The following is a 26,532-nucleotide window of genomic DNA, read 5'->3' as shown; positions in this document are numbered from 1 at the left end:
TGGAGCTTGGCTGTTCACTGATTTCAGTGGTACACTAATCTTTAGAAAATACACATTGCTTTTCTAGAAGGTTATGGTATCAGTCCTTTTTATAGTACAACTTTCCTCTTTTATTTTTTTGCTATTGACTTTGCATGTTTCCTTGAGCATCCATGAGGTTCTTTCAGTTCTCGGTAGACAAATATTTCTCATTTCTTTGTGTGTACACACACGGCCTCAGTTCTTTCTGCTTGTAGATGTTTCCTGTGTGACTAGAAGGCTGATGCTTCATCAGTATTCTACACCATGCCTTTATGGAGGATTCCTGTAAGCATTGTAATTATTGCTGATGTTTGCAGACCATAATATTGGAAACAAATCATAGTACTATTTTTCCAGGAGCAGTATACGTAATACAATATTGTTTAAGTTTCTGTACATTTAGATAGATGTGTTTATTGGTACTTATGTTTTTCTATGATATATAAGAGCTTATATAGACTGATACAAGCACTGAATTTATTTGTCTGACCTTAAACTGTAATGACATTTTTCCATCCCAAGATTGCTGCTTAATATCAGTCATGGCATATTAAATTATGTATCTTCTCTCTTATTTCCTATTAGCTGTTTTGTATGTGTTTTCATGTCTGTAATCCTACAGACCACTTTCCATATCCCCATGCAAGAGAATTTATTTACAGCTATGCCACAACATTTATATAGAACGTTTATATCCACAATAAACTTTTAGCTGCTAAGCGAACACCATAATAATTCCCATCAATATAACCTTGTTGGTGGCTGGCAAGCAAATTCCTAAACATGGGAAATTTCTGGACTCAGTAAGGCCCTGGAGACTGGACTCCCATTGTTCTGCTTTCCCAGCTACTGTTGGATGTGATGTTTAGTTTCAGAAATCAGTGAAGTGTCAGTTCTGAATTTTGTGCTATCACTTTTTGTTTGAATGAAAAAACATCTTTAAAAATGTCCCATATTATAATGTTTTTAGGGGTTCTGAGAATTTGGATGACTTAACATTTCTATTTGTGCACTACTTGCCAGGCAATGGCCTTATTCCATAGCAGTGGTTTGACTTAGGCTTGACTTTATGTATTTTGTGTTTCTTGCATTTCTAGTGAGACACATGTTCTGTCTTGCTCTTCCTGATTTCTTTTGTTTTTCTGTCATAACATGACCAATTCCTGTGCTGCTGTGTATCATAATTCCTTTAAAAGTCCATCCATCACCTTGAGTCAGAATTCATTGAGAAACCCAGATTTCACTTCAACTGAAACTTATTTTAACAGCAAATTTGAAAAGCTTGAAAATGTGAACTTCAGAACCTGAAAAGACAGAAAAAAAAATAATTGTACAATGTCATAGTTTTAAGCCAGCCTCATGATTTTAAAGGAGTGATGCCTCTCTTATGATTCTTGAAAATTCAGGTTTGGGAATATCATTTTCAAATAATAAGGAATTTGTGATAGTTTATTTTGATTATTACAAGCCACAATATGATATAATCAAAAATGTTTTTATTATATACAGGCTACAGTATGATAGTGTAGGAGGTTCCTTCCTTGACTGACATTAAGCATCCACAAGATGACTTCACTTCTGCAACTCCTTTGCATGTCCCGTTTACAGTTCAAAAGTGAAAATATTTTGACAATCAGACCACCCTGGTGCAGCTTATACTGCAAATGTGCAAAGACTGAATGCACACAGATATGAGTGCAGCAAGCGCCGATGGTATGAGAAGGGATCAGGAACATCTGCAATTCTCATGGCACGTGGTTCCAAAAAACCCCAAACTTGAGAAATAAATATAATTCACATAATAATCAATTTCATGTGAAATAATACTCTGCCTGTCGTTCCAGTAGAGGGCAGTAATTTACATACAGTAATATCAATTAGTACATGTACACAGCCAAGTATTGCAGAATAGTGGACACACTAACTGGTTTTGTGAAGACAGCGCAATATTCAAGGCGTACTAAGGCCCTCAAGGACAGAATGCCATCCAGAAGTCTTACTTTTGGTGCCTTTGCAGCAGGACTTAATCACAATTAATTACAGTAGAGTTTATGCAAGTTGTACTCAGCTCACTAAACTAAATCACCTCCACGTGCTCAGTGCTATATGCAGAAGTGTGCAACACATGCCCCCAGAGTAATGCCAAAAAAAATCCAGACTGAAGGACTGTGCCATAACCCTTGCATTATTTGGGTCACTTAAATCAAGAAGACGTGCCAAAAAAACGTGTGTTTGGCTCCTAAGATAATCAATGAAGTCCGAAACTATGCAGTGCAGATACGGCCTCTCTCACCTGCAGGTGCTAGTCTGGAGCAGTGTGTACAAATGAGCTCTCCATCCTTTGGCACAGAGTCCTGAAATACTTTCAGCACTTACTTCACTTAGCACTGTAGAAGTAGACCAAAATTCATGAGAACTAAAGAACTGAGATGTTTTCAGCTAGCATGCCAATCAAAACTGAAATGTACTCTGCTGTATATAGTCATATTGCAATGGAGAATTCCATTGAATACTGATTTTTTTTCTCTATTGCTGTTGAATAGTAAATACATAGAAACATTTTTGTGTCCAGAAATAGTTTTTACAGATCCAGTAACATGCTGTAGTGCAGTGGAAGAGGAGGTACTGAAACTTGCGAAGTTTCATTATAATTCATATTATAATTCATTCATAAATGTGTCTTTTTTTAATCTGTAAGAATTTGATTCCTAATCTATTTCAAAAAAAGTACCACTTGAAATTTCTGCTTAGCTAAAAATTGTTTAAACTGTATTTGTTAGCAGCAAGGTAAGTTCACTAACTCCAAAATAGCTTTCTTAACTTTGTCAATACTTCACAAATTTTACTTGTCACAAATGTAAAATGATGTGGGGATCAGTTTCTTCCGTTGCTTGAGCTAAATGAATGGCATTGGTGCTCCAAGAAGCCAAGCAGCATGTTTTCTGGAGAAGAGGGACTCATGTCCCAGGCTATGATGATGCAGAAGACACTGCACCTTTGCAGGTCATGTAATACAGAAGCACTTAAAAAAACCCAGAAACCAAAACAAACCAGAACTGGAGTATTGATTTTGTTATAGAAAGAATTTAAGGGGAAATTACCTTCACATCGGAAGCATAGTTGAAGCCTACCTTATATCATGTGTAGATCCATCTGAATCTGAGCTAAGAGTAGCTTGAAATCACTTTGTATTTGGTCTCCTGTTGTCATGTAATGGCCAGCTCCAGGAAGGGTATAGCTTGAGGGAATGTGGAAAGAGTTAAGTCAAAACTAATGTTAAAAATCATACTTCTCTCAGTCAAAATACTGAAAAGTTACACTTAGCATTACAAAAAAGGATTCCTAAAGATTTAGGAACCTCCTGCATTGGTTCATAGCTTGGACTTCCTTAAAGTGTGTTGCGTACATGTGAATTCACTGCATGGAGGAATAAGGACCTGAGCATTTGTCCCCACTTTTAGGTTATTTTCAATATGCCTCATTCCTCTGGTAAATGCACCTCTCGTTCCCCATTCCAGTCCCACTCATCCTGATCTGAATGACGTGTTGTTTCATAGCTTATCCAGAATAATGCTGTAATAAATTATTTGAGACTGTGAGACATTTATGTGTCAGTTGACTGCTGAAAGAATATGTGATTGGCATCTCATGGTCTTGCTCATTTTAAGAGGGCTCTTTAATGTAAGAACAGATTTTATCTAAATAAATCAATTTTACAGGGAGATTTCAGCCATCACATTTGTAGTAAGAAAGAAACTTTTTATTTATGACATTGGGAAGACCACAGCTGGGAACGCACCCATTACTAGACTCAAACAGATGGTTTCTAACAACTCCATGAACTATTTACACTCTTTTTAGCCAATACGTTGCAGCAGTCCCAACCTGCAAATGCCGCTTCAGAAACAAATACAGAACTGTCTGTCTCAAGGCACAAAGCAAAAGAGTCACGACTTTAAAATACTGTGGGTTGATATGTGTATGATACTCACTTGAAATTTAGGAAGGAGTGCTTTTAATGGAGAATATTTATGCATTGATGCAATAAACATTCTGAATTACAAATAAAGTCATAGAGGGTAGGGTGTCTTTGTAGGTGTAGTGAAGTGAGGATTTTCAGCAAAGGCTAACAGTTTTTTCAAGAAACAAAAATGTTTTCCGTTTGTGGAAGTCACTGAGAGAAGGTAAATGCTCATCTTCAGAATAGCTCTCTAAATAAAATAGCAGAACGAGAAGAAAATGATACAATATGGGCAAGCATTAGAGGAGTTTATAGTTATGAGAAAATCGGTGGGACAACTGTCGTATAATAGTGTAACTCGTGATTCAGTTCCTGTACTTTCAAGTAAAACCAATGCATGGCACATGTTATTTCTCTTCAATTTTTGAACTTTAATTTGTAGCTTTAAAATTTTACTGAACATCACTGTATTTCTGGTATCATAGGGAGGTAAAAATGACAACTGATTCCTCTTTTCTGCATTATTTATTACTTCATCCACCTTTACCTTACCTTCTCATACAGCTGAGATTTTTGAAGCCCCATGACAGCATTGAGCCCATCAGCTACCTTTGAACAGACTGGGAAATTATATAGCCAAAAAGACAGAGTCAGCTTTCAAAGTGTCAGTAATCACCATTAACAAACATAACCGAATATATGTACATTGAACCTCTACTTGAATTTCTGCCACATGGTGAGGTGTTTGGGGTTTTGCCCAGTTTCTTTCCTGGGAAGAACTTTTACAGCTTTGTTATCAGTTAAAGATTTGTCCCTTTTTTTTTTTTTTTTTTTTTTTTTTTTCCTGCCAGTTACATTAAGGAACATAAAGAGCAACTTTTCCAAAATCAGCAGAAACACTCTGGATTCTGATGTAAGGCTGGTTTGTATCTTCCTGACTTGACTCACTCCATCCGTCGCTCCTGAAAATAAAGAAGCATTAGTTTGTAGAGAGTCAGAAGCATATAGTTTTACATTAGCTTGGCAAATGGGTATTTTGGTAATTGCAGTTTCTCTCTATATATGTCCCTAACAGCTCCAAGTGCTTTTATTTCAGAACAAAACCAACAATTTGATTATGGCCTTAATTCAACAGAGCACTTAAATACTTTGTAAATGTAAATGGTTAAGTGTTTGACTCGTGGACTCATCTGTTTTATTACATTTAACCTCTAAACCAACAGCCTATTCTTTTAAAAAATATTATCTATTAAATCAGTGAGGTAGGATGCCTGAGTTCATCAGAAACATGAAGGTACCAGAACATCCATATTTCTGGTGTATAATAAAATAGAGGATACTATACTTAATCTGATTCCAATAGAAATCAAATACATTTCGGAATCTGGGTTAGACAAATAAAAACTGACCACCAAATAAAATTGACTCTGAAGCACCTGCTTTGTCTTGTACAAAACTATAAACATGCGTAATTACAAAACAGCCTAAGCTGGTTCTTTTAAAGGGACGCTGAGCAATAAGGACAGCAGGACAAGTGTAACAAAGCCAAGGTATATGCATTAATCGTGGCATGGCAGCATTTTAAAGAAACTATCAAATTCAGAGAGATTATGAAACAGCTGGGATAAATTGTAGGTAAGAATTTTTTTAAATCTCTGGATTCCAGGTCACAATAGAGGCTATAACACAAGGCACTCCCTTGCTCTTTCACTCCTTCATGTTGCTTTCTCTTAAGGGAGGATCATGACTTTTAGACGGCTGGAACCATTATCTCTTCTTTTATGGAGAGCATCAATTGGTGCAATCGTTAGGCATCTTGAAACTGGGAAGAAGTTTATTGCTGTGACAGATTGGGCAACATATGGAAGGAAGTAAGACATTCTCCAGAGACAGATTAAGTTTTTGCCAAGGCATTTTACTGAAATTTTGGAAAATAAACAGGTCATTAATTGGGTCCAGATTTAGCTACTGCAAATTGTGCAAAGATGTTGCAAACCAGATGCTTTCCTCTATTTGTTTTTACAACCTTTTCTATTTATGGATGCTCTTATTTAATGACTTATTTCTTTAATAGAGGGCATTTTTTTGCACCAGAAGTCTCATCTCTCAATTTTGCCAGTAGATGCCTGAGTAAAACATACATGTCCACAGAATTTCAGGGGATGAAACAGTAACATGATAAGTAGGAAATAATCAGTAGGAAGTTGTGGAATACAGTAGTTCTTATAAAGTTAACAGTTAATTCTTCCCTGGGTTCCTTAGCACATGGCAGTTTTCCATCTTTATGCAGACCCTGCTAGTGAAATGGTGGAAACAAAGACACTCATCCCAAGGACAGCATTCTAAGACTTGGCTTGCAGATGAAGGTGTGAATACAATCCATGTCAGTGTTTCCCTGGCTTTCCTGAGGTATGCAGCATAGCCACTGATGTACCTGTCAGCCCTGTTAAAGCACAGTTTCAACTTGATCTCCAGATCAAGGCTGGATCCAAAAATGGGAATGTAGCAGCCAAGTCAGCAAAGCTGTGCCAGCTGACAGAAATACTTGAGAAAAGAAATCTTCTATCCTTTTCCACTTATGTTTCTTTTAGTCCTTGGAGTGCAGGCATTATGTTATGCTATATCCACACAATCTTGATTCATGTTATAAATAACGTACAGGGTGGAAAGCATCTGCCCTGACTTGAAAGCAGTGAGTCTAGTGGGGATGCCTTCTAAAAGGATTGATCTAGTCACACGAGGTCGTTTACAGTCAAGACAGAAATAGGTACCTTTGAAAGCGAGTCCTGTCATCCTGAAATAGGTGTGTGAGACAAGAGGGATGAATTGCCCTCTGGTGGTGCTTATTTCTTCCCATAATCCTCACCAAGTGACAGCAGGAAAGACCTGCCTGCATCAGTGACAGGTGGGGAAAAAGCCACTTCTTCAGCTGCCACCTGAGTGCATTTGATATGGAAATCAGTGAGCCACTAGCACTGGAGAAGTTTAATTGTAGAGAGTGCTGCTTATAGCATCTGGCTTCGTTTTAATGTACCTGCTCAAGCAAGCAAAGCAGGAGATGGAGCTGACAAGGCACCTGTGCCTTCAGTGGCACTTGAACATGCACTTTAAGTTCTATGTTCCAGCAGTAACCAGCCCGTGTACCTGAACCCTGCATAAATTGTATTTATCCATTTCCATTTTATTCTGTGGAGTCAGATTGTGAATTACACATCTTTAGAAGACATACCAGATTTATCGTAATAAAAGCCATGTGATTGTATATGTGATCCCTGACTGGTTTAGCTAAGTAACAAGGGCAGCAGCCATGCAGATTTTGTACTGCGTACTTTAAAGTGTGTTTTGAGGTTCATTTTTCAAACTACTAGTTAGTAATCCACTGTGTGAATATTTGTTGTACTTTGCACAGCGTCCTTGGTCAGAGCAAAAGTCCATCAGCCTCAGGTATACTGTTTCTCACAATAGTTACTAGTGAATACTTAGGAGGGAGTACAAGGACATTGCAGGCTTATGGTACGACCTCTTAGCTTCCAGGTTTCAGTAAATAGTTCTTTGCTGATGTTGTTAACAAGGCTGCCAATTGGGAACAAAGTTAAGAGGGAGGTTTCCGATGTGGCTGTGCACTTCCTAGCAGAGCTACACCTAAGCTGGTGAGACACAGAGTCTGTTTCCCGTTTGTAACCTTCTGGAGACGTGTAATCCCTCACATCACAATTGCTATTTTAAAAAGTTATTTTCAAATCATTCACAGGTGTCATGGCCAGAGTTGCCTCCCTGTCACATGAACTGTCACTAGTCTGAGCAAAGTGGGAACAAAGTTTATTTTTAAAGCAATTACGGGCTTACTAGTGGTTTGAAACGAAAATGTTCAGAACTCCATTTGGTTTTAATTTCTCATCCAACATATTATGTTTAATAACATATTAGGAACCAGCGAGTATATTATTTGTCATACGTTCCCCAGGACATAAAAGGAGGAAAAATAAGGACTGAAATATATGAATCTCTTGTTCATTCTTTTGCAATCCAAGTACAGAGTACATACAAAGTACTTTAAAGCCAATTCTGATCTCAGCTACACAAGTGCAAATCCCGAGCACCTATAGGGTAATCAATGATTTCTAGTTTGGAGTAAAAGGCCTCCACAGTGACACGGTCTGGAAACTCTTTTTTTCAAAACCCACTTTTGCCTTAATTTAATGTCCTTATAGCTGAGAAAAGCACTTACCTGTCAAAATCTAATTGAACAAGAGGGAAAAAAAAATCAGCAACCATAAAAGGACCAATCTTTTCCAAAGGTCAGGTGCAATTTCAGTTCTGCAATTTTTAGTTGCCCGACTTGAGAGACTTCAAAGAGGTCTTGTGTTCACACTTAGGAAACCAGCGCTCCCAGAAAGTCAGAGCTTTGCAAGTGTCATGGAAAATGGACCGAAGATGAGTAGTTCCTTTTGAAGGCATTTTTCCAGTAAAACTACATTCCATAAACATGGAGCAACACCTTAAACAGACACAACAAATGAGGAACACTGTGGGGTTGATTTGAAAGAGAGCTGTATATTCAAAAAGTGGGACAGGGAGGAAGCCTGGTAGAGGGATGTGATAGGATGCCAGGGTAAACACAGGGTAGACGGCAATATTTTCATCACACTGGAACTGAGAGTAAAAAAGAAATTGACGGCTGGTATGGACCTTGTCAACCAACTCTCTTGATCTGCCTATTTTGAAGAGAGGGGGAATCAACAGAGAAGAAGTTGTGGTAAGTGGCTGCTGAAGGAGGGTGTGCAAGGGAGTGTGTAGGTGTACAGAGCTTGAGAGAGGAGAGGTGGGGAAGGAGAGTATGTTCCAAGGCAGTACAGCTGATTTGGGGGGCGGGAGGGAGAAGGAGGGAATGTCTGCTGGAGAATAATTCACCCTGCCTGCACTGCTGCAGGTTTTAGGCTCTCTCTGGTCCTTCCTGCTCACTGGAAGCATTTTCCAAAGGCAGGTTGTGGGCAAGGAGAGGAGCAGGGTGGTGGCTGGCAAGGGAGCTATGGGAAGCCCTTTCCTCTGCTATTTGGCAGGTTTCCACGCAGTGTAAAAAAAAAAAAAAAAAAAAGCACCTGTAGCTTGTTGGCCAAAATTACTTTATCCAGTGAGACACATCAGCTCTGCGGTGTCTATATAGCACAGTGCAAACTATGAGTTAAAAAAAAAGACAGCAAGAAAGAAACACAGGGTCTAGAAATGGAAGGCTTAAGTTGTGCACAGAGCAGTTGATTGTTGGGAGACATAAAATCCTGGTCAGGGACCTGTCCAATTCATTAGTATTTATTTATATTGTAAACTTCGACTGCTGTTTATTGTGGAAGGTCTGCCAGGGATTACTGGGCTTTTATTTTATAAAAAAATAAAATAGTAATAATAGTAAATATGTATATATATATATATATATAATCCTAAATCTTCTGATATGAAAGAATAGTAATTTGGGATTAAAAGCTATGGGCATCACACATTCTGTTTCAGACATACAGGGCAACTAATGTGCCGTACAGAGTACAGTAATTGTAATCTACAATTGCTGTAAATTATGCTAAATTCTAGCTTTGAGTCAGGGATAAGTGATACAGGCATATCCCATATCCCCCCTAGCTTCTTTATTTGTGAGGTTGCTAATTAGGCACCAGTATGACTGAAGTTATGCAGCCAGCTAGGTGTGCAGGTGTGTTGGTCACACTTGTAGTGACATGGTGGGTCATGCTTAGAGCTGGGCTAGTGACCAGATTCACTGCTCATCCATACTATTGTCTGTGCGGGACCTTTGCTGGGTTCTGGGATGCCCAAGCTGGTAATCTGAGGGAGGGAACAAAATGTCACGTGCAACCAGGGCACAGGCAAGCACATACCTGGATGCTGTGGGGACAGACCTCAGTTCTGTGCTGGATCCAATACCCTCACTCACCCTTGCAGCAACAGCACGGGACTGCCACATGTCAGGCCAGATGGTCCTGCACTGTACCCAGGATGCTGGCTCCCACAAGGCTTAGTTCAGTTTGCTTCATTAGCAAAATGGGAGAGGTGGAGGCAGAAAGGGTCACCAGCTTCTGCAGAGGGAATCCCTCCCAGGAACACTTGCCAGCCCACTGTAGCCTAAACTTCCACGATGCATCAGGCAAAACTCCAGCTTTCTTGGGTCTCCAAGAAGAGTAACCAGCAAAGGGATGGCTTTGCTGTACCCAGTGCCTGTCTCGGTGGGGATGGCTTGGGGACTGTAGAAATAAAGGACGCATTTTTAACTGTTAGTGAACAAAATGCTGTATATGCATAACTGTTAGTGAACAAAATGCTGTATATGCATCCTGCAGAGTATTTCCTTGCGTGCTAGGCTGCACTCCAGCCCTAGAGTCAAGACACAGTATATGGGTTAGTGCATATTGCTCTGTAGAGCCCCATGTACTAACACTACGTTCTTGCTACACAGTATTTATAAGATCTGATAACATGCATTTAATAACATATTGGGAAATCTGTGGCATTCTGCAAGTTTAGGCAATGTGTCTCATCTGAAGGAACTCACGACAGGTGTAGGACCATATTAAAGAAAATAGTTATTTTCTCCTTGGTTCATGCAGTTACAGTAGACTTTAGCCTGCCTCCAGTGGACTGACATTGCTTGTAAGGAAAATTAATCTCTCTACAAAATTATATTTCCTTTTTTTTTTTTTTTTTTTTTTTTACATACAGCTTAAGCAAGGCAAAAATTACTGTTATCAGTCAGGAAATTGGTACAGAGAGAGGTTATACAACTTCTCTGAAGTCTTCCAGCAAGTGACTGCCAGCTAGCCCTGTGCCCTGACCATCGTGTCTGTCTGCCTCACTGGGCCAGAGACTGAAATCATGCAATAAATATTCATTGATTTCAAGCAGCCTGGAGATTTTCATGTTCCCATGCACCAGTCCCAGGCTGCTGTGTTTGAAATAGTGTTGCCAAGAGCTATTCTGTTCTGTCTTGGGTTTTTTTTTGGTTGGTTGGTTGTTTTTTTTTTAATTTTTACAAAATCTAACTTTGTCATTACCTCTTTAGCACAGGGACAAAAAACCCCTCTCTCAAAACCAGATCAAAATGTGAATATTTCCTCTTTTTCCCATTTCATCACCAAGATATTGGAGTCCTGTTGAAAAGAAAATAAATAGCGAAGCCCTCACATGAAGGCTGCAAAGGCATGAACCTTCAACTGAAATAGGAATGTTTGCCTGTGACACCAGCAGTAGGGCTTTGTCGGGATTTACAATATATTTGGATAATGTAAGAAACTAAGTTTATCTAAACACTTTCTTATGTTATCACTGTATTATTCAAACACTTTGTTAGTGAGACTGGGAGATTAAGATATGTGTTAGCCCACCGCTACTTAAATATATTTACACAGTTCCTGTGGGTTTAGTTTTAGGAACTTGGGTATAAATTTAGCAGATGGAGTTCCACTAAGGGTATGGAAGCTATGTTTAGCTCATTCCTGTCGTAATACTCTCCAAATGCTTTGGCAGAGGAGGTCTGCCACCTGAAATTTCTTCTTCCCTTTTGACATCTATTTATTACCAATTTTTTTTTTTTTAATTTACTATTGAGAACCACTGTCTTTAGGGACTTCACACTATGGCATGCTGGCTATTCTTGGCTTGTGAAGAGTTCAGCTGAGGCCAGTGGAGTCTATATTTGTATGCTGGTGTGGTTTGACTGAGAAAAAAACCCCAGGTGTTTAAAACTAAACAGGACTGAGACCATAATGCCTAAATTAGCAGCCAGGCACTGGACGAAACAACCGACCCCTTCCAATGACTTTACCCACTGGCCAGGAGCACCTGGTCCCTTCTAACCCCCTGGGAGAGCAGAAGGGACAGGAAGGTCACATCCTCTGAGGCCATCATTGTGGCTAAAGACCACTGGCTTACACTTCACCAGCAAATGTGACAAGAGGGCACAGAAAGGTTGTGCCCAGGGAATACTGGCTATTCCACAGGCCTCAGCCACAGACCACAGGAGCAGTTATTTTGATGCATTTATGCACTAGCAGTGCTGTTAGGATCCCGCTTTTACATAGTCCATGGGCTGGGTGTGGTTTGGTTAGCTCACTTAAGAATACAGACCAGCTACTCCAGGTCAGACCACAGCTCCATCCAACCCTGTACCATGCATCGGTCAGTGGGCAGACACCACTATTTTGGGAAAAATATAGCACTCAGATAAGCATGTAGTGATGCTGTACACGTTATATATCCTACCTGTGTTCATGTGGTTCAGGGAGGGTCCTGAGCCATGAGCTGGAATTTTGTGCTTAATGGCCCTTGCTGGATTTTTCTTCCAGGAATTTACTTAATCTTTTTTTTTAACTCTTCTAACTTCTGGCAGCCAGAGCATCCTCTAACAATGACTTCCAGGGATCAGCTACGCAAATATGAAGAAATATTTATGTTAGTTTGTTTTGAACCTGTCCCATGATCATTTCACTTACTGTTCTCAATTTCACCCACCATAAGAAAAAGCCCCAGCATTACCTTGTGGTGGGCAGACCTCTGTAATAGCATAATGATGTTTGTGGGTTTGCTCTCAATTACTTTTCTAAAAAGTTTTAAAATCCTCTTTGCTTTTTTTGTTCCTACTGAACACTTGTATTGGATTTTCATAAACCTATCCAAGATCTGTTTCCTCAGTGATAATAGCTCCATTAAATCTCATCACTATGCACTGTGTACCTCTAGGGTGTTTATTCTCTGGTGCATTTATCAGTGCTCAAAAGCTAGTTTTAATGCCTTCTCAATCAATATTGTAAGAATCTTCAATATTTCCAACCAATTTCTATTTTGACTGCCAGACCAATTTAGTATTGTCATTACATTTTGCCACCTCACTACTCAGTCCCTTGATAAAAATCATGTACAGATAGTGGGCAAAAAAGGTTCCAGTGCTAATCTCCGCGGGAGTCCACCAGGAACCCCACCTCATTATGAACATAGAATATTTATTACTACTTTTGTTTCCTGCCTTTAAGAAGCCATTAAGCTACAAGTGGCCTTTTCCTTTTTATTCCTGATAGCTGAGCTTCTTAGTCATCTCTTGGTAGAGGATCTTGGAGGAGCCTTTTTCAAAGCTGTTACTATTCATTTTGTTGATTTAACATCCCTGAGCTCCTCTATGGGAGACCTGATGAGAAGAATCACTTCAGCTTTCTTGCCATGACCCTCATTGTCACTTTTTGCATGTGTCATTTCTGTAAGTTTGCCCGAATGGCTGGTGGGGCAGTTACCTCCCTTTTCTCCCTGCCATTCTTCATGCCCAAAAACGCACTACTGTTGTATGGAGCCTGCATATAATTTCTGATCCTCTGCTTGTATTAGAGCTGCCTTCTGTGGTTTGGCCAGGTAACTAGTGCTTTTGCAGTCAGGAGGAACATTTTTTATCAGTACTATCCACTGAATATTTGGGTCTTAAAATGCAAACGGATAGTCCTCTGGTGCTGGAATGGGGGCACTAGAACAGAGGGAAAGGGTGTAATGTATATTCAGAAGCCTTTTCTAGTTTGAAGATAAAGGGCATCTATAAGCCTGCCTTTCGTGCATAAGAAGAAGCCTCGCTTAGCAATATTAATTTTAAAATCTCACTATCAGACAGTTGACATAGCAGCTGACTTGCCTCTAAAACACGTCAGTATCAGGCTTTCCAGTGAAACGATCCTCTGTTGTAACGCCGTGCAGCTATTGGCCATCTCCATCTCACTTCCCAGCAATGCCTAAATCTCGCATAAACTGTTCTTTTGCCCCAGTCCAATTCCTGGCAGCCCCAGATGAGAAGCAGAGCCTCTACGCCCCGGCACAGCCTCAGGAAGACAGTAAAAGTGCAACTGAGCTGAAGGGAAGCATTTCTGGCTGCTCTGAAGACCCTGCTGTTTCATGCTCTGTATAAATGAGTTTGCAGCCTGTAGTAATCCCAGCTCAGCTCTCAAACAAATGTTTTGTTCAAACATAAAATATTTTTCCTAAACAGCAAGCAATGAACCTTTGTTTTGAAAAGGCCTGGTCCCAGAGATAGAATTCAAAACACATGACGTGAAAGCCCTGTCATAAACACAGCTTTGGGTTCCCCGCATATGACTTTTTTCTCTTCCTGAATTTGAGAAAGGGGGAATTGCTTACTGTTAACACGAGCTGCTGTGCAGCCATCTGTAAAGGCAGATATAGGTAAGAAATACAAGATGTGTAGGTAGGACAAGGATAAGATATGTGGATGGGACTCCAATATCCAATATGGGATATATTGCATGTGTAGGATATTGGAGTTTGGCCATAATCCAAGAAATCCTGAACTATTCTTATACCTGCATAATTATAGAATGGAATCCAGAGATCAAGAAGTTAAAAGCACTTGCCTGATTTTTTTTCTTCTGTGACTTGGAAGCAAGAGTTTCCGGCTTCTTCTAACTACATGTCACTAATGTTAATAACAACTGTGCTCCTTTAGTGGTTGGGAAGCTGTGTCGTTCTCATAGGACCAGTGTTTTCAAATGAAGAGAAGCCATCAAGTTGCCATTTAATTTTGGATGTGATATAACGAGATAAGTGCAAGTAACAATAAAAGGGAAACAGGTCACTGCAGGAAGATCAAGTGCCTGATTACTGTGTGAGAACTGCAGGTTCAATCCAAGCCCAAAGAACTCTGTGCCAGGTACAACATCATGGAGCTATCTCACAGTTAATTAGGGGGGGTGCATTATAAGATGTGAGCAGGCAGCCCTGTTATGTATATATATATGGGAATACAAGTGGGAAAGTGCAGTTCATCTCAATTTACCCTCAACTACCCCACTGCCTATACCGTTGCCTCATGTCTGTGTGAGTAATACCCTAAGGTCAAGGTGGTGTGTAGAAACTCACACTGTTTTGCTCAGAAAAGCCGGTCATAAGTGGATAATTTGTTATCAGGTATCTATTTTAGCATTTCTAGAGTACATCACACCATTCTCTCCAGCTACAGCACCCCACTGTTAGTGAAATGGAAAATCTCAAGTAATGCTTGTAATACTTTGGCATATATGTGTAGACCTGGGGAGTTTTTTCCCTGCAAATAGTTTACTCTTTCTTTCTCACACCACATGCAATTTCAGGGAGATAAGGTGGCAAAGAGACATAAAAATCAATGATCAGAAAATGAAGTGTTGCAGTTCTGCCTATGAATGCATACAGGGAAAAGTATACATCCTTGAGCTGACTTTGTCAGTTCCACTAATACCGTGCAGTTGTCGGTAGTGCTGTGCTGTATTAATAAGCTTTAAGCAAAGATTCCTGATCTTCCAGAAAATTTCAGTATCTGTCAAATGACCGATTGTCATGTTAGATGTGACATGTAGGTATTAGACTACAGATGTTAAGTATGGACATTTCTGATCCAGGTAAAAACAATCACGGATTCCAGCTGTGGTTTTATGAAGGAATCTCCATTCCTGCATGGATCAGTTGCAACACGGGAACGTGGGGCTGGGTTTCCATTTCATGGGCTGTGCTGCTGTCACAATGGGCAGCGAGTTCAGGTGTGTGGTGGAGCTCCCCTGCAGCCTTTGTGAAATGCACAGGGAAGCTTTTATTTTGAAATGCTTTTATGAGATGTATTAGCATAAAGTTCAGTGTTGGTATATTAACTCTTCCAAAAACAGTCTGTAGACTGAGACCAAAATACTAATTAGCACTCTTATATAACAGCTTAGGGTTCTGTAGTAGTTTTTGTCTGAAAGATTGACGGCCAAAGGGGTTTACTCATTGGAATGACGCATCTTTGAAAATAAACAGTGAGTGTCAAGGCAGTCACCAAACAAGGAGACAGTAATTTTAAAAGTATGCACTAAGGACTACTTCTTTCCTCCACCATGCACAATTTCAAGCACAGGAGCTTTCAAACAAGCACCGCTAGACCAGCTAACTCTTGTTGTTTCTTGTTTTATTTGACTACTATGCAAGTGATGGACTGGAGCCAAAGAATTCAGCCTCAGCAGCGGCAGCACTCGGCAGCACTGAGCCTGGAGCAGCCCTCCGGCTCTCAAGTTGTGCTTGGACCCTTGTGTCCGGGAGGAAGGGAAAGTCATTGCCGTGCAGAGAGGCTCCTCGTGCTGCCCTTTGTGACTGCTGAGATGTGCTGCTGGGGGAGCTGGGAGGGCAGCTCTGCCCGGTCACTTGGGATGTGGGAAAGATGGGCAGCCACGGGGGCACTGGAGCTGGTGCTTTGCTATCTGTTACAAGCATATAACTGAGCTTGTTGAGCTGTTAATGGACTTGTTCCCTAGTCAATACCTTACCTGGGCTCTTGCTTTGATTTTTGTTTCTTTGGGCTGGCTTTTGAAACATTACATTTCTATCAAACTGCCTCCTAGTCTTTGGAAATACTGCAAGGAAGAATGCAGAATCCCATTAGCTGAAAAAGTCAATGCATTTTCCAACAGAAAAAGAAATCCCTATGAAAATTTAAACAGAGTGCTATGAAATGTTAATAATTGCTTTTTCCACTAGCAGTAGCATTTTATAAGTAGAATTAGATCAAAGGACTGTAGATTAATCAAATAAGAATTTCTCTGTATGGTGGTAATGTCTCTTTGGATAAATACCGTGCACATCATTGACACTGGGGAGTCTCTGGGATATTTATTCTTCAAAAGACAGCAGCTGAGTGACTGACACACTGACTCGGCAAGCTGGGGTGGGGATGGAAACCATCCCGTCCTGGCTGCTCAGGCTCTCTCCCCATGCACCTGCGCAGGAATCCTGCCTCTCCACTTTGCACAGCAAGGCACAGAGGAGACTGGTTGTTCCCACTCCCTGGCTGCCAGCGACCAGCCCTGTTTGGGAGTATAGATGGTAGTGGTGCCACCTCTTTCGTCTTGAGTTTGAAGTCCCTGATGGGAGTCTCAGGGAAGACCACAGAGCCACACCTGGAGCAAAAACCAGCAAGTACAGGACTTGTGGGTACTGTAGATGGTAATAACAGGTAATGGAGGATTTCAGTCTAGAGCTTTCATTTTAAATTTCTAGTACCCAGAATTATATTTCTCCATTTTATGGCACTGGAAAAGTCACACGTTGATTAGGAATAAAATTCATGAGGTGTACTGAGAACAGATTGCATTGCAGTAAAAATCTACCCTAAGGAGTTTGCATGGAGTGAAATTTTAATGAATAATTGTGAATGAGACAACTGTCCTTTCTTCCCTTCACATTTAGGTGCCTACCTTTGCAAGCTGCCTGACCCTGTCCTTTATACTGAGGCAGGTCCCAGGCAACGCCACTCCACAGCCCTGCCCTGGTGGGCAGCCACCTACCTCCAGGCTGAGGGTGGGAGGAGAGCTCTGTCATACAAAGGTGCGTCATGACATATTGTTGGCCTCGAGGCCGGAGAACAGGACACAGAGCCTTCTGAGTCCCACCATTGCCAGTTTGTGCTTGGGAAGTTAATCTCCAGGGCTGTGAAATGACTTCCCGTGAGCCAGTGGCGCTCCTATCAGAAACCGTCTTGATCACAAAACTACCTGGCAAGAGCTGTGCTCCCTTAGAAATCAGCTCATGCTAGGGGTATATTAAACCAAAATATTAGTATTTTCAAGTGTAATGGAAAATGGTTTGACAGGCGTACTAGGAGGGCCTTTTTAGTATATTTTTACTCAGATTGGCTTCCCACTTGCTGTTGAAAATGGCAGTGTTCTGCTTCCATTTCATTAACTGAAGAAATGGCATGTTTTGCAAACTCAGTGTTGGTAAGACTGAATGAAAACAGATGCCTCTCTGCCTGTTAAAAGAACTGAAAGATGTTATGGGGAGGAATCTGAAGAACAAAGTTCTCTCCATCCCCTTCCTCTCTTGCAGGCTGTGACCAGTTCTCGGTAACATTAATATTAGGGACTCCTGGGTTTTGTTTACTGCTCAGTGCCTGCTGCTAGGCGTTGTTGATTTCTTTTTCATCCCAAGGGCTTCATTTGTTCCAGTGCTCGTTGTACCGTGCGGTTTTGGGGATTCAGACAGCCCTTCCGTAAACGGACTTTCTCTTGGCAAACAGGGGTATGATTTTGAGAAAACTAGGGAGGGCATCTTCTCCAGAGATGAGTGGAGAGCTGGGCAGCGTGGAGCTGAGGAGGAAAAGGCTTTCTGCAGCCCTGCATACTCTAAAACAGGCATTCCCGAGTGTCTTCAACTTTTTCTTCCCTGCTTTCCGCAGCGGCCGGGGACAGCCCCTGGGTGCTGGGCAGGCTCGCCCTCCCGGGGCTGCGGCCGGCTGGCTGTCCCGGTGCAGGGGCCGGCTGTCCCGGTGCAGGGGCCGGCTGTCCCGGTGCAGGGGCCCGCTGTCCCGGTGCAGGGGCCGTCCCGGTGCAGGGGCCGGCTGTCCCGGTGCAGGGGCCGTCCCGGTGCAGGGGCCGGCTGTCCCGGTGCAGGGGCCGTCCCGGTGCAGGGGCCGGCTGTCCCGGTGCAGGGGCCGGCTGCGCTTCCACGGGCTGGACTCGGAGCGATTGGCCCGTGTGGATCATGTGGGAGAAGCAGGAATCCTGAGTTGTAGCTTTTGGCACTCCTTTTTCTTTTAAAGCGCTTGCTCTTTTCAGCTCCCTAGGGCTTGTTGCCTCCCTCCTTTCATTACCCTGATTATAATCTGGAGTAGCCACAACGGAGAGGGACGGAGCGAAGCGATTTTAAAGGAGCAGAGATGTTGAAGCAGGTGCCCAGGACATCAGGCACTAGCTGTTACTACCTAAACTCGGTGTCATCTGAGGGCCAGGAGATGTACTTACGATATGATCAAACTGCCAGGCGCCCTCCCTACAGGATGAGCAGGATTCTCGCCCGTCACCAGCTACTGACGAAAATTCAGCAAGGTGAGTTAATGGCAGAAGCCCTCCTTAGCCTGGCATTGTCACAGGGTCTGCAGGTCCCGTCTTTCGTATGAGAACAGGTTTTAATGCCTCATATTTCAGACTCTTGTCTTGTCTCTGTTCTGGACTAATCTGGCTAGACTCAGAGTTTGAAATAGTCATTCATACCTTTCTGTTTCTACACAGGCACACATACACTGAGAAACAAACACTAGTGCATGATTAGCTATTTAACTAAATTGTCTTTTAATCATAAACTATGTGGTAGCTTTGGTGCTGAAGTTCGTCTTTTCTGACTGGCAGAGCAGTTACTGGCATCAGTACATTTGTTCGGGATTGCTACAGGTAAAACCTGCCCGTGGTAAAGCAGAGGGGGAGAACAGATGATCATCCAGTTAAAAAAAAAAGAGCAGAAGTCCAGAGCTGTTGGAAGAAGGCAGCTGGGATAATATTCTTTGGAAACAAGCATGTGTGGCTGTCAGAGGGTTAGAAAACTTGTCACATGTCCTTAAAAATAACTGCTGACTTGGCTTTGTGAAGCTGCTTATGCAGTTCATCTAGACAGTCATTGCAGATATATTGATTTTGTTTTTCTGAATATATATCTCTACAGTACTAAAGCTAAATGCAGATTGGCCTCAGGACAAATCATTTGGCCTGTGTGTGCAGTTTAAAATAATCTTCAGAATTGTTAATGCAAAGATAAAATAATAAAAGCCAAGTGTACAGATTAAAAAGTAAATCAATACATAGTTTTGTATTGACCGTAGTTTTGTATAATAACCTGTATATCAGTTTCCAAAGTTGATGTGATCCTACATGTAGAAAAAGACTATGTCATGTGTTTGTCATGAAAAACATTTAAAATCGCTGACGACAACAGTCACTTTCTTGACAGCTTGCAAAAATATGTTTGATTCTGCTAACTAGGGGCAGGCATAGAGTTAACAACATCTACTGTCATATCTGGCAAGTATCACAAAAACTGGTGTGAGCTTCTGACCAGCAGCGGTTAAATGGAGTGGCTATTTCTGTGTGTTGCTTTCCAGTAAGATTCTTTATATCTGTGGCTGTCAAACTCTGGCAGAAGTACAGGGATATAGTGATGAAGCTTTTATTGCATTTATAAAGAAAACAATACATAATTCTTTGGCCAGCTTTTTAAAAAGATGAAAAAGATAGTTTCTGTGGCAATTAGAAAACTGCAGTTGTTTGCAATGCGGTCTCAGGAACTGGTCGTGTTTGAAGGATACTGGTCCTCACTGCTGCGCTGATTTCAGGAAGGATATTATGTCATTCTGTGTACTCAGTGTACAGCCTGGATTGAATGGAAAGAAAGGGTAATTTATTTCTCTCCAGGTTTATTTGAAAATGTTTTGGGTGTAGTACTAGTACTAACTTAGTTTTCAAGCAGCAGCTGCAGATGGGATGGATTAACACACCTCCTGTACCTGTCATGGTGCTGTTCAACGTTCCCTCTTGTAAGCCATAACCCATCAGCTGTCTGGGACAGCCAGGGCTGCCAAAGCCACCCAGCAGTGCTGAGGCTTATGAGAGGCTGTGTGGTGGGTCACAGAGGAGTTTCTGAGTTGTAACTGTTCTTCCTGCAGCTTGTTGCATGGATGATCTGTCTGTGTTGAATGGCCTCTGCTCCTCTGCCACAGCTTTCCAACCTGTCCGGCACAGAGCTGTGGGAAATATTTGTATAGCACCTTGATGATGTGATACATGTTACGGTTCAGTATATGAAATATTTGTGTATTATGCATCTTTCTTCACTTTTTGTATTGATGGAAAACTGGGGACAGAGTCTTCTGTTAATTAGATGTCAGTTCATTAGCAATAATGAAAGTAGGTATGCAGATAGACACTGATGTCTGTGTATGCGCCATATGTAGGAATACACATATCTAGTGCAAAGGCATAGGCAAGACATATTTCCTCTGCAGTGCCCCAAGTATTGACTAATAATTTTGAGTTGGCAATACCAATATAGCTAGTGTGACTAAATCTGAAACCTTCAGTTTACACTCTGGATGAAAACCCTAGTCCCATCAGTCACTGACAAGACTTTCACCAGTTTTTGCTGGGTCAGCATGTCACCCTCTGTGCTTGCCTTGTTTACACTGTAAGCAGTGTGAGGGTACTGCAGTCAGTTCCAGCCCCTCTCCCAGAAGGTATCGGACGAGTACTGTAATATGGATGGAGGTATCAGAGGTGAGTTTTACCCCATTGGCAAGTGGGATTTGTTACTAGCGGAATGCCACAGAGCGATTTATCAAGAATGCATTGAAAAGTAAATCAGGGGATGCAAGATGACAAGCAAAAGTTGCTTTCAGTCACCCAGTGGAGTAAAGCGTGCAAATAATTATTTAGTCTTGAATTTGTATGTCCTTGAATCATACATTTTAAGGCCATTAAGACAATGTGTTTGAACACTGCTACCCCAGTTTTTGTGTTAGCACCTCCCCAATTGAATCATTTGAATTATATGTTTAGAAAAACATCCATCCTGAATTTTAATATTGCTGGAATGGTAAATCCTGCCTGATTGGTTGCTTTGCTGAAAACAGATCTGCCACATGTTTAAGTAAGTGCTAAGCTGCCTTGGGGCTTGTTGGAATACCTGCTCTGTACTTCTTGTGCAGATATTTTTCAGTTGCTGGATTTCAGACTGCAGGGACCCACAGTAGGAAACGGTGAAGTTCTTACATCGGGGATATTTTTCCTTAGTGAAAGGAATTATTTGCAAAATCACAGTGCGTCCAATTTACAATGTATAAAGCAGTCAAGGCTTCCATTCCAGGATAGGAACCTGGTTCATTAATGCAGGGTAATACAGTGTTGCATATACTGCTATCTGTTCAGTCATCAGCTACATGTACTGTTCTAAACGATGCTAAATTGCCCTTATCATATTGTGCAATACAGCTTGATTTCCTCCTTTAAAAACACGCTTTCTGAAGAAGCTTTTCTTTGTGTTTTCCTTCGGTGTTAGTTAAAAATAAACTGAATGAATCATTAGAGGAATTAGGCCATTTAATAATTTCTAAAAAGAAAACCACCACATGGGAAATGAAAGGAACTAGACTGTTATTTTAATCAGATCATACTTTGAAAGTCCTAAATATTTGGTTTATGTACACCACCGTCTCCTTGAGGCAAAATTATGTGGTGGCCTGTGAATGTGTGTAGTAATTATCTGTCTGATATTAAATAGGTATTTTCAAAATGTGATCTTTTGATGATTCCCTTTCCCCCATAAGCCCGTTAGTTTCCATGCTGAAGGGGACACATGCCTCAGCATAAAGGAACAGGGTGTAGCATGCTTGGTCTGAGGTATTTATTCAAACTGTGTATGCAGTAACTGTATGAGAATTCATTAATGATTACTCATGTTCTCTTTAAATAAATAAGGTGGTGACTTTCAAGAATTTATATTACATGAGTCACAAAGTTGTTATTTCTTTCACAGTACATGGCTAAATGCAGTGCAGAATAGGAAATATAAAAAGTCGCTGCAGATAAAAAGTAAGGAAGAATTAAAGCCATACGCTGAAAACATTACATTGAAATCGTTGACTGTGTAGTACAAAGTAAGAGCATAAGCCAGGATGAACAAATCAACATCTGCCCCAGAACAGCTAGGCATCGCTGGTAAAGAAATGTCCCCATTCATCCACAGTAGAATCTGATTCTTAGCCTGCACTTTCAGTAAGAAAATGGTATGAAGAAGCAAATGCAAATAAGACAAATTCCTGTTCTCGGTGAGTAGATTCCTGCCCACAGTGAGTAATGCTCTGTGATTTGTCTCAGTTTATGTCCACAGGCAAGAGCAGTTGAAAAAAATTGTTCGATGGAGCGACCTCAAAGCAAACTTTAACTTTTCAAGGCAAACTCAGCGTTCAACAGTCAGCAGATATTTTGTACTCTTATATGTTGCAAGTTCAATTTTGATCTTTAATGAGTACTATTTTTTTCTGTGTCACCTGCATTTGTCTGGTTTGAACGAGCATTAGAGGTGCAAACAAATGCACCTTTCTGTCTATAGTCTTCCCTTTGGAGCTAGTTCAACATGTTTAATTCTTCTCTTTTCTAAGCATGAGTACAGTTTGTGGAAAGCATTACAGAAGAACACGAGTGACTTGGCAGAAAGCTGTGCATTTTAGGTGACTTTAAATTTCAACTTAATGTAAAAGAAGCTGTAATATAATCCCATACTCAAAAAGAGCTTGGAAGTCATGTAAGTGAAAACATTGCAGTCATAGTCTGCAATAAAAAAAGCCCAGATCACATTGTGGATACGCGCACAGGTATGGCATTACCTGTCCGTCCCTGGAGATGGGAAGTGTGATGCAATTATGTTATTAAAGACTGTGGTTTTGTTTAGACATACAAAGAGGACAAAATACGGTTGTTCAGGCAACCTGGACTGTAGCATTTCCCATGTTCTGGATGCTGGCCACTTTACCTAAACATCTTTAAACCTCATTATCTGAACCCACAAATTAAAAGATGAACCAACAAGATTCAGCCTTGGTGAACACCTTCACTTAGGTCATCTCTGCCCAGTGCCAGTGACCTACTTATTGCCTCTTGAGCTTGTGGGTTAACTCGTGGCAGTAGCAGTTTGTAGTTCCCATTCAACCCCCAGTGCCTCTGCGTGGCTCCGTGTCTGTGCCCTGGCTCAGGCACACAAGAGAGGACAGGTATGGGTCTGCAGTGGCCCAGGGCCCTGGGGGGAACATCCTCAGCTACAGAGTTGCCTGGCAGACCTCAGCTGAGGCATGGTCCGTCACCCTCTCCAGCATCAGACATGTGTGTGGCAGGCATGTGCTCACAGCAGAGGGATCTTTGCGTTGGTTAAACAATATCAAGTCTTGACTAAGTCTGTGAAAACTATTTCTTACAGTAGGTGAAGATCCATTAGAAACTGAGACCCTACATCACATGAAGCTTCTTAACCATCGTCCTTTCTTCCTTACACATTATCTTTCCTCAAGTCCTTAGCTCTAAACTCAGAGAAACTGGAGTTTTTCAATTAAATTGTAGGATTTCTTTAAAAAAAATTTTTTTTTCTAAGCTTGTACTCTGAAATTGTTGAAGTATTTGTGTGAAACGTTTGCACAAAACCCTGTGAATGTCCTGAGGGGTATTTATAAACTCAGAGTGCCCTGAGGTGTGCTTATACAAAAAAATTTAAAAATTAAATAGTAGAATGAAAGATTGCCGTCCAGCTAATGAAAGCTTCATAGAAAACAGGGCATTTGAAATGGAGAAACTTTCACTAGAGCAAACCTGGCAAAGAGGTTCAAATGCTGAAATTGTCCAGAAATACCTGTGTGGTGTGTATCAAGAAGTGACCTGTGTGGTACCAGAGATCAGACTCAATGATGATAGTGGTTCCTTCTGGCCTTATCACTTCACAGCCACTGAGTGTCAGAGACAGTTCTGCTGACGTGCAGGGTGGACACTGGGAAGTAAATGTTGGCTCTTCTCTTTAGTTACGGGACTTATGCTCTCAATTTCACTGAAAGCAGGATTTCAGCCAAGGTGAAATCTTAACTTGAGACATTTTTGTTTTGAAATTGTTTGTGGTGAAATGAAAAGCTATGCTATGTATCTTTGTATTGATCACTGAGGAGATTTTTAATTTTCACATTAACTCTTTTGTAAAATTACAATTACAAGCCAGTAATGTTAAAACACATTGAAGCCAATAGATGCAAGATGTAGGCTCAATACATGAATCATTACAATAGTAATTGGGGTTTTTTAGTTTAATAAAATGCTACATAACAGAAATAAAATAGAAATTACTCACAAAAATAGATTAAGAGAATCTGTACATGGCACTTGTTACTGTGAGACTCATGTCTGTATTTATACATAAATCCCTGAAAATAAAGTGCAGTATTTGTACCATGAGCACCATAAGTGTTAATTAAAAAGATCTGCAATTTTAGATTCCAGACAAATACTATTTTTCTCTCTACGCAACAGATCCTTATGGACTTTTTTTGTTGTTTTGATTCAAATGCAATAGCATCTTAGCCATAGTCATTGTTGTTATTTTACTCCTATCATACAATATTCTCAGACTTTTAGTTGGACGTAAACCATAAGTTCTAAATTGAGGTGTTTCATACAGGGCATCACATATATTTAGATTAGTGCCTAAGCTCTAATGGAAGGGATGGAGAAAACAGGTCCCTTGTAGTTAGGCTATTCGGTTAGTAAACAATTGTCTGTACTTGTGTTTGTTACACCTTGTGATAGCCACTTTTGAGGGTAAAACGCTGAATTCTATGGCCCGTGGGCTTGATCCAGTAGATACTAGTTGTGTCATTTCTTATTTATACTTACTTTACAGGTATTTGAATGTGGGCAAGTCAGTAAACTCTCATCTTCATGCCTCGTAAAATTCTCACGTGTTGTACTTTTTGCTTAAAAACCTGTTGAGTTTCCTTGTTCAGGTTCAATGCAACAGGTTAGCTGAGCTAACTAGAGAAAATCATCACAACGCTAATTGTACACCATCACTTAGTGGGGGAGAGGAGGGCTTGAGCACCTTGACCTGAACTATTTAGAAGCTATTGAAGAGCAGACATGATTTAGAGAACTTGGGAGCATTATGGCTTAGCTGAAAAGGATGTGCGTTGACTCAGTCTGAAAACATTTTGTGGCTTTTCGTCTTTCATCTGTTACAGGACTGAGGAGGTTAATTCTGCCAGGAGAAGAAAATCACTCCATAGCACTTCAAACTGCATGGGGTTTTGACAAACACATACTCGCAGATGAGCAAAAGTTTCTGTCTTCATGATGTTAGGTGAACTCGGTGAAATAACTTTGTTTAAAATATGGGCTGCACGGTACATCTTAAGTAAATACCATCTGCCAGCCAGGGAAGCTGCCTTGCTGGAAAATACCAGACGTTTTGCTTTCCACTTGAAATCCTTTGCCAAAGAAGGGCTCAGCCCTGCAACTTAGTCAGATGAATCTTCCTCTGTACTAAAGGAGCAAAACAATAAATTCCAATAATGTCAGCTGGTATTGTTTTAATGAACTAAGTATTACAGGCCTTTAGCAATAGTTGTGTTCCTTTTTAATAGGATTGTGGTTGGAGGGGGATCTGTGTGAGCGAAGTTTTCAGGATTTGGAAGCAAAATCTGTACATATGTATTGTTATCGCTTTCATTTAGACCTAATGGCCTTGAAGGGTATCTGACTTTTTTCCCTCTTAATGTGTTAACTAGTGTCTTTCATGGTTTGTTTATTTTATTGATTGTGCCATGCTTATTTCTAATTCTCTATGACTTCAGTGGTTTAGGAGTATGGAAAAAAGTGGCAAGTTTGAAGTGGAATCTCTAATTTAATTCTAGCTTTTATCTTTTTTAGTCACAAACATGCACCTGCCAGCATCCCGTGCCCCCCCCCCCCCGCCCCAGACCTGCCATTTTCTGGGAGATTTCTCAGCTTCCTTCTTGAAATCACATTTGCAGGAAAATGTGACACCCTTTCATTAAGGAAAGGCATTTCCTTAAAGGCTGCAGTACAGCTTTTAATGCCAAATGTGTCCAGAAGCAAGGGTGATGCTACAGCAACACCTCTCTAACACTTCTCTACAAGGGAGCTGCTGCTTCTGCAAACCTCCCACCACGTGCTGAACCCTGTGGT

The 26,532-nt window shown here is 40.9% G+C and overlaps 1 protein-coding gene across 3 annotated transcripts in view; it reads left to right on the top strand.

The window, feature by feature from the left end:
- The window catches only part of STARD13 (StAR related lipid transfer domain containing 13), a 297,209-nt gene that overhangs the window by 159,420 nt on the left and 111,257 nt on the right, over positions 1 to 26,532 (top strand). The window contains exon 1 of one of the 3 annotated variants that reach the window (XM_037375885.1): positions 18,433 to 18,858. The exons of the other annotated variants lie outside the window; for them this stretch is intronic. Within the exon in view, the coding sequence (XP_037231782.1) occupies positions 18,690 to 18,858 (169 nt within the window). The 5' untranslated portion in view covers positions 18,433 to 18,689. Of the gene's footprint in view, positions 1 to 18,432; positions 18,859 to 26,532 lie in introns of those variants that run through there. 3 annotated transcript variants of the gene reach the window in all.

This window comes from Falco rusticolus, chromosome 2 (assembly GCF_015220075.1).
Source record: "Falco rusticolus isolate bFalRus1 chromosome 2, bFalRus1.pri, whole genome shotgun sequence".
Lineage (NCBI taxonomy): Eukaryota > Metazoa > Chordata > Aves > Falconiformes > Falconidae > Falco > Falco rusticolus.
The sequence above is the reverse complement of the archived record's forward strand: the minus strand, read 5'-3'. Positions and strand labels throughout refer to the sequence as shown.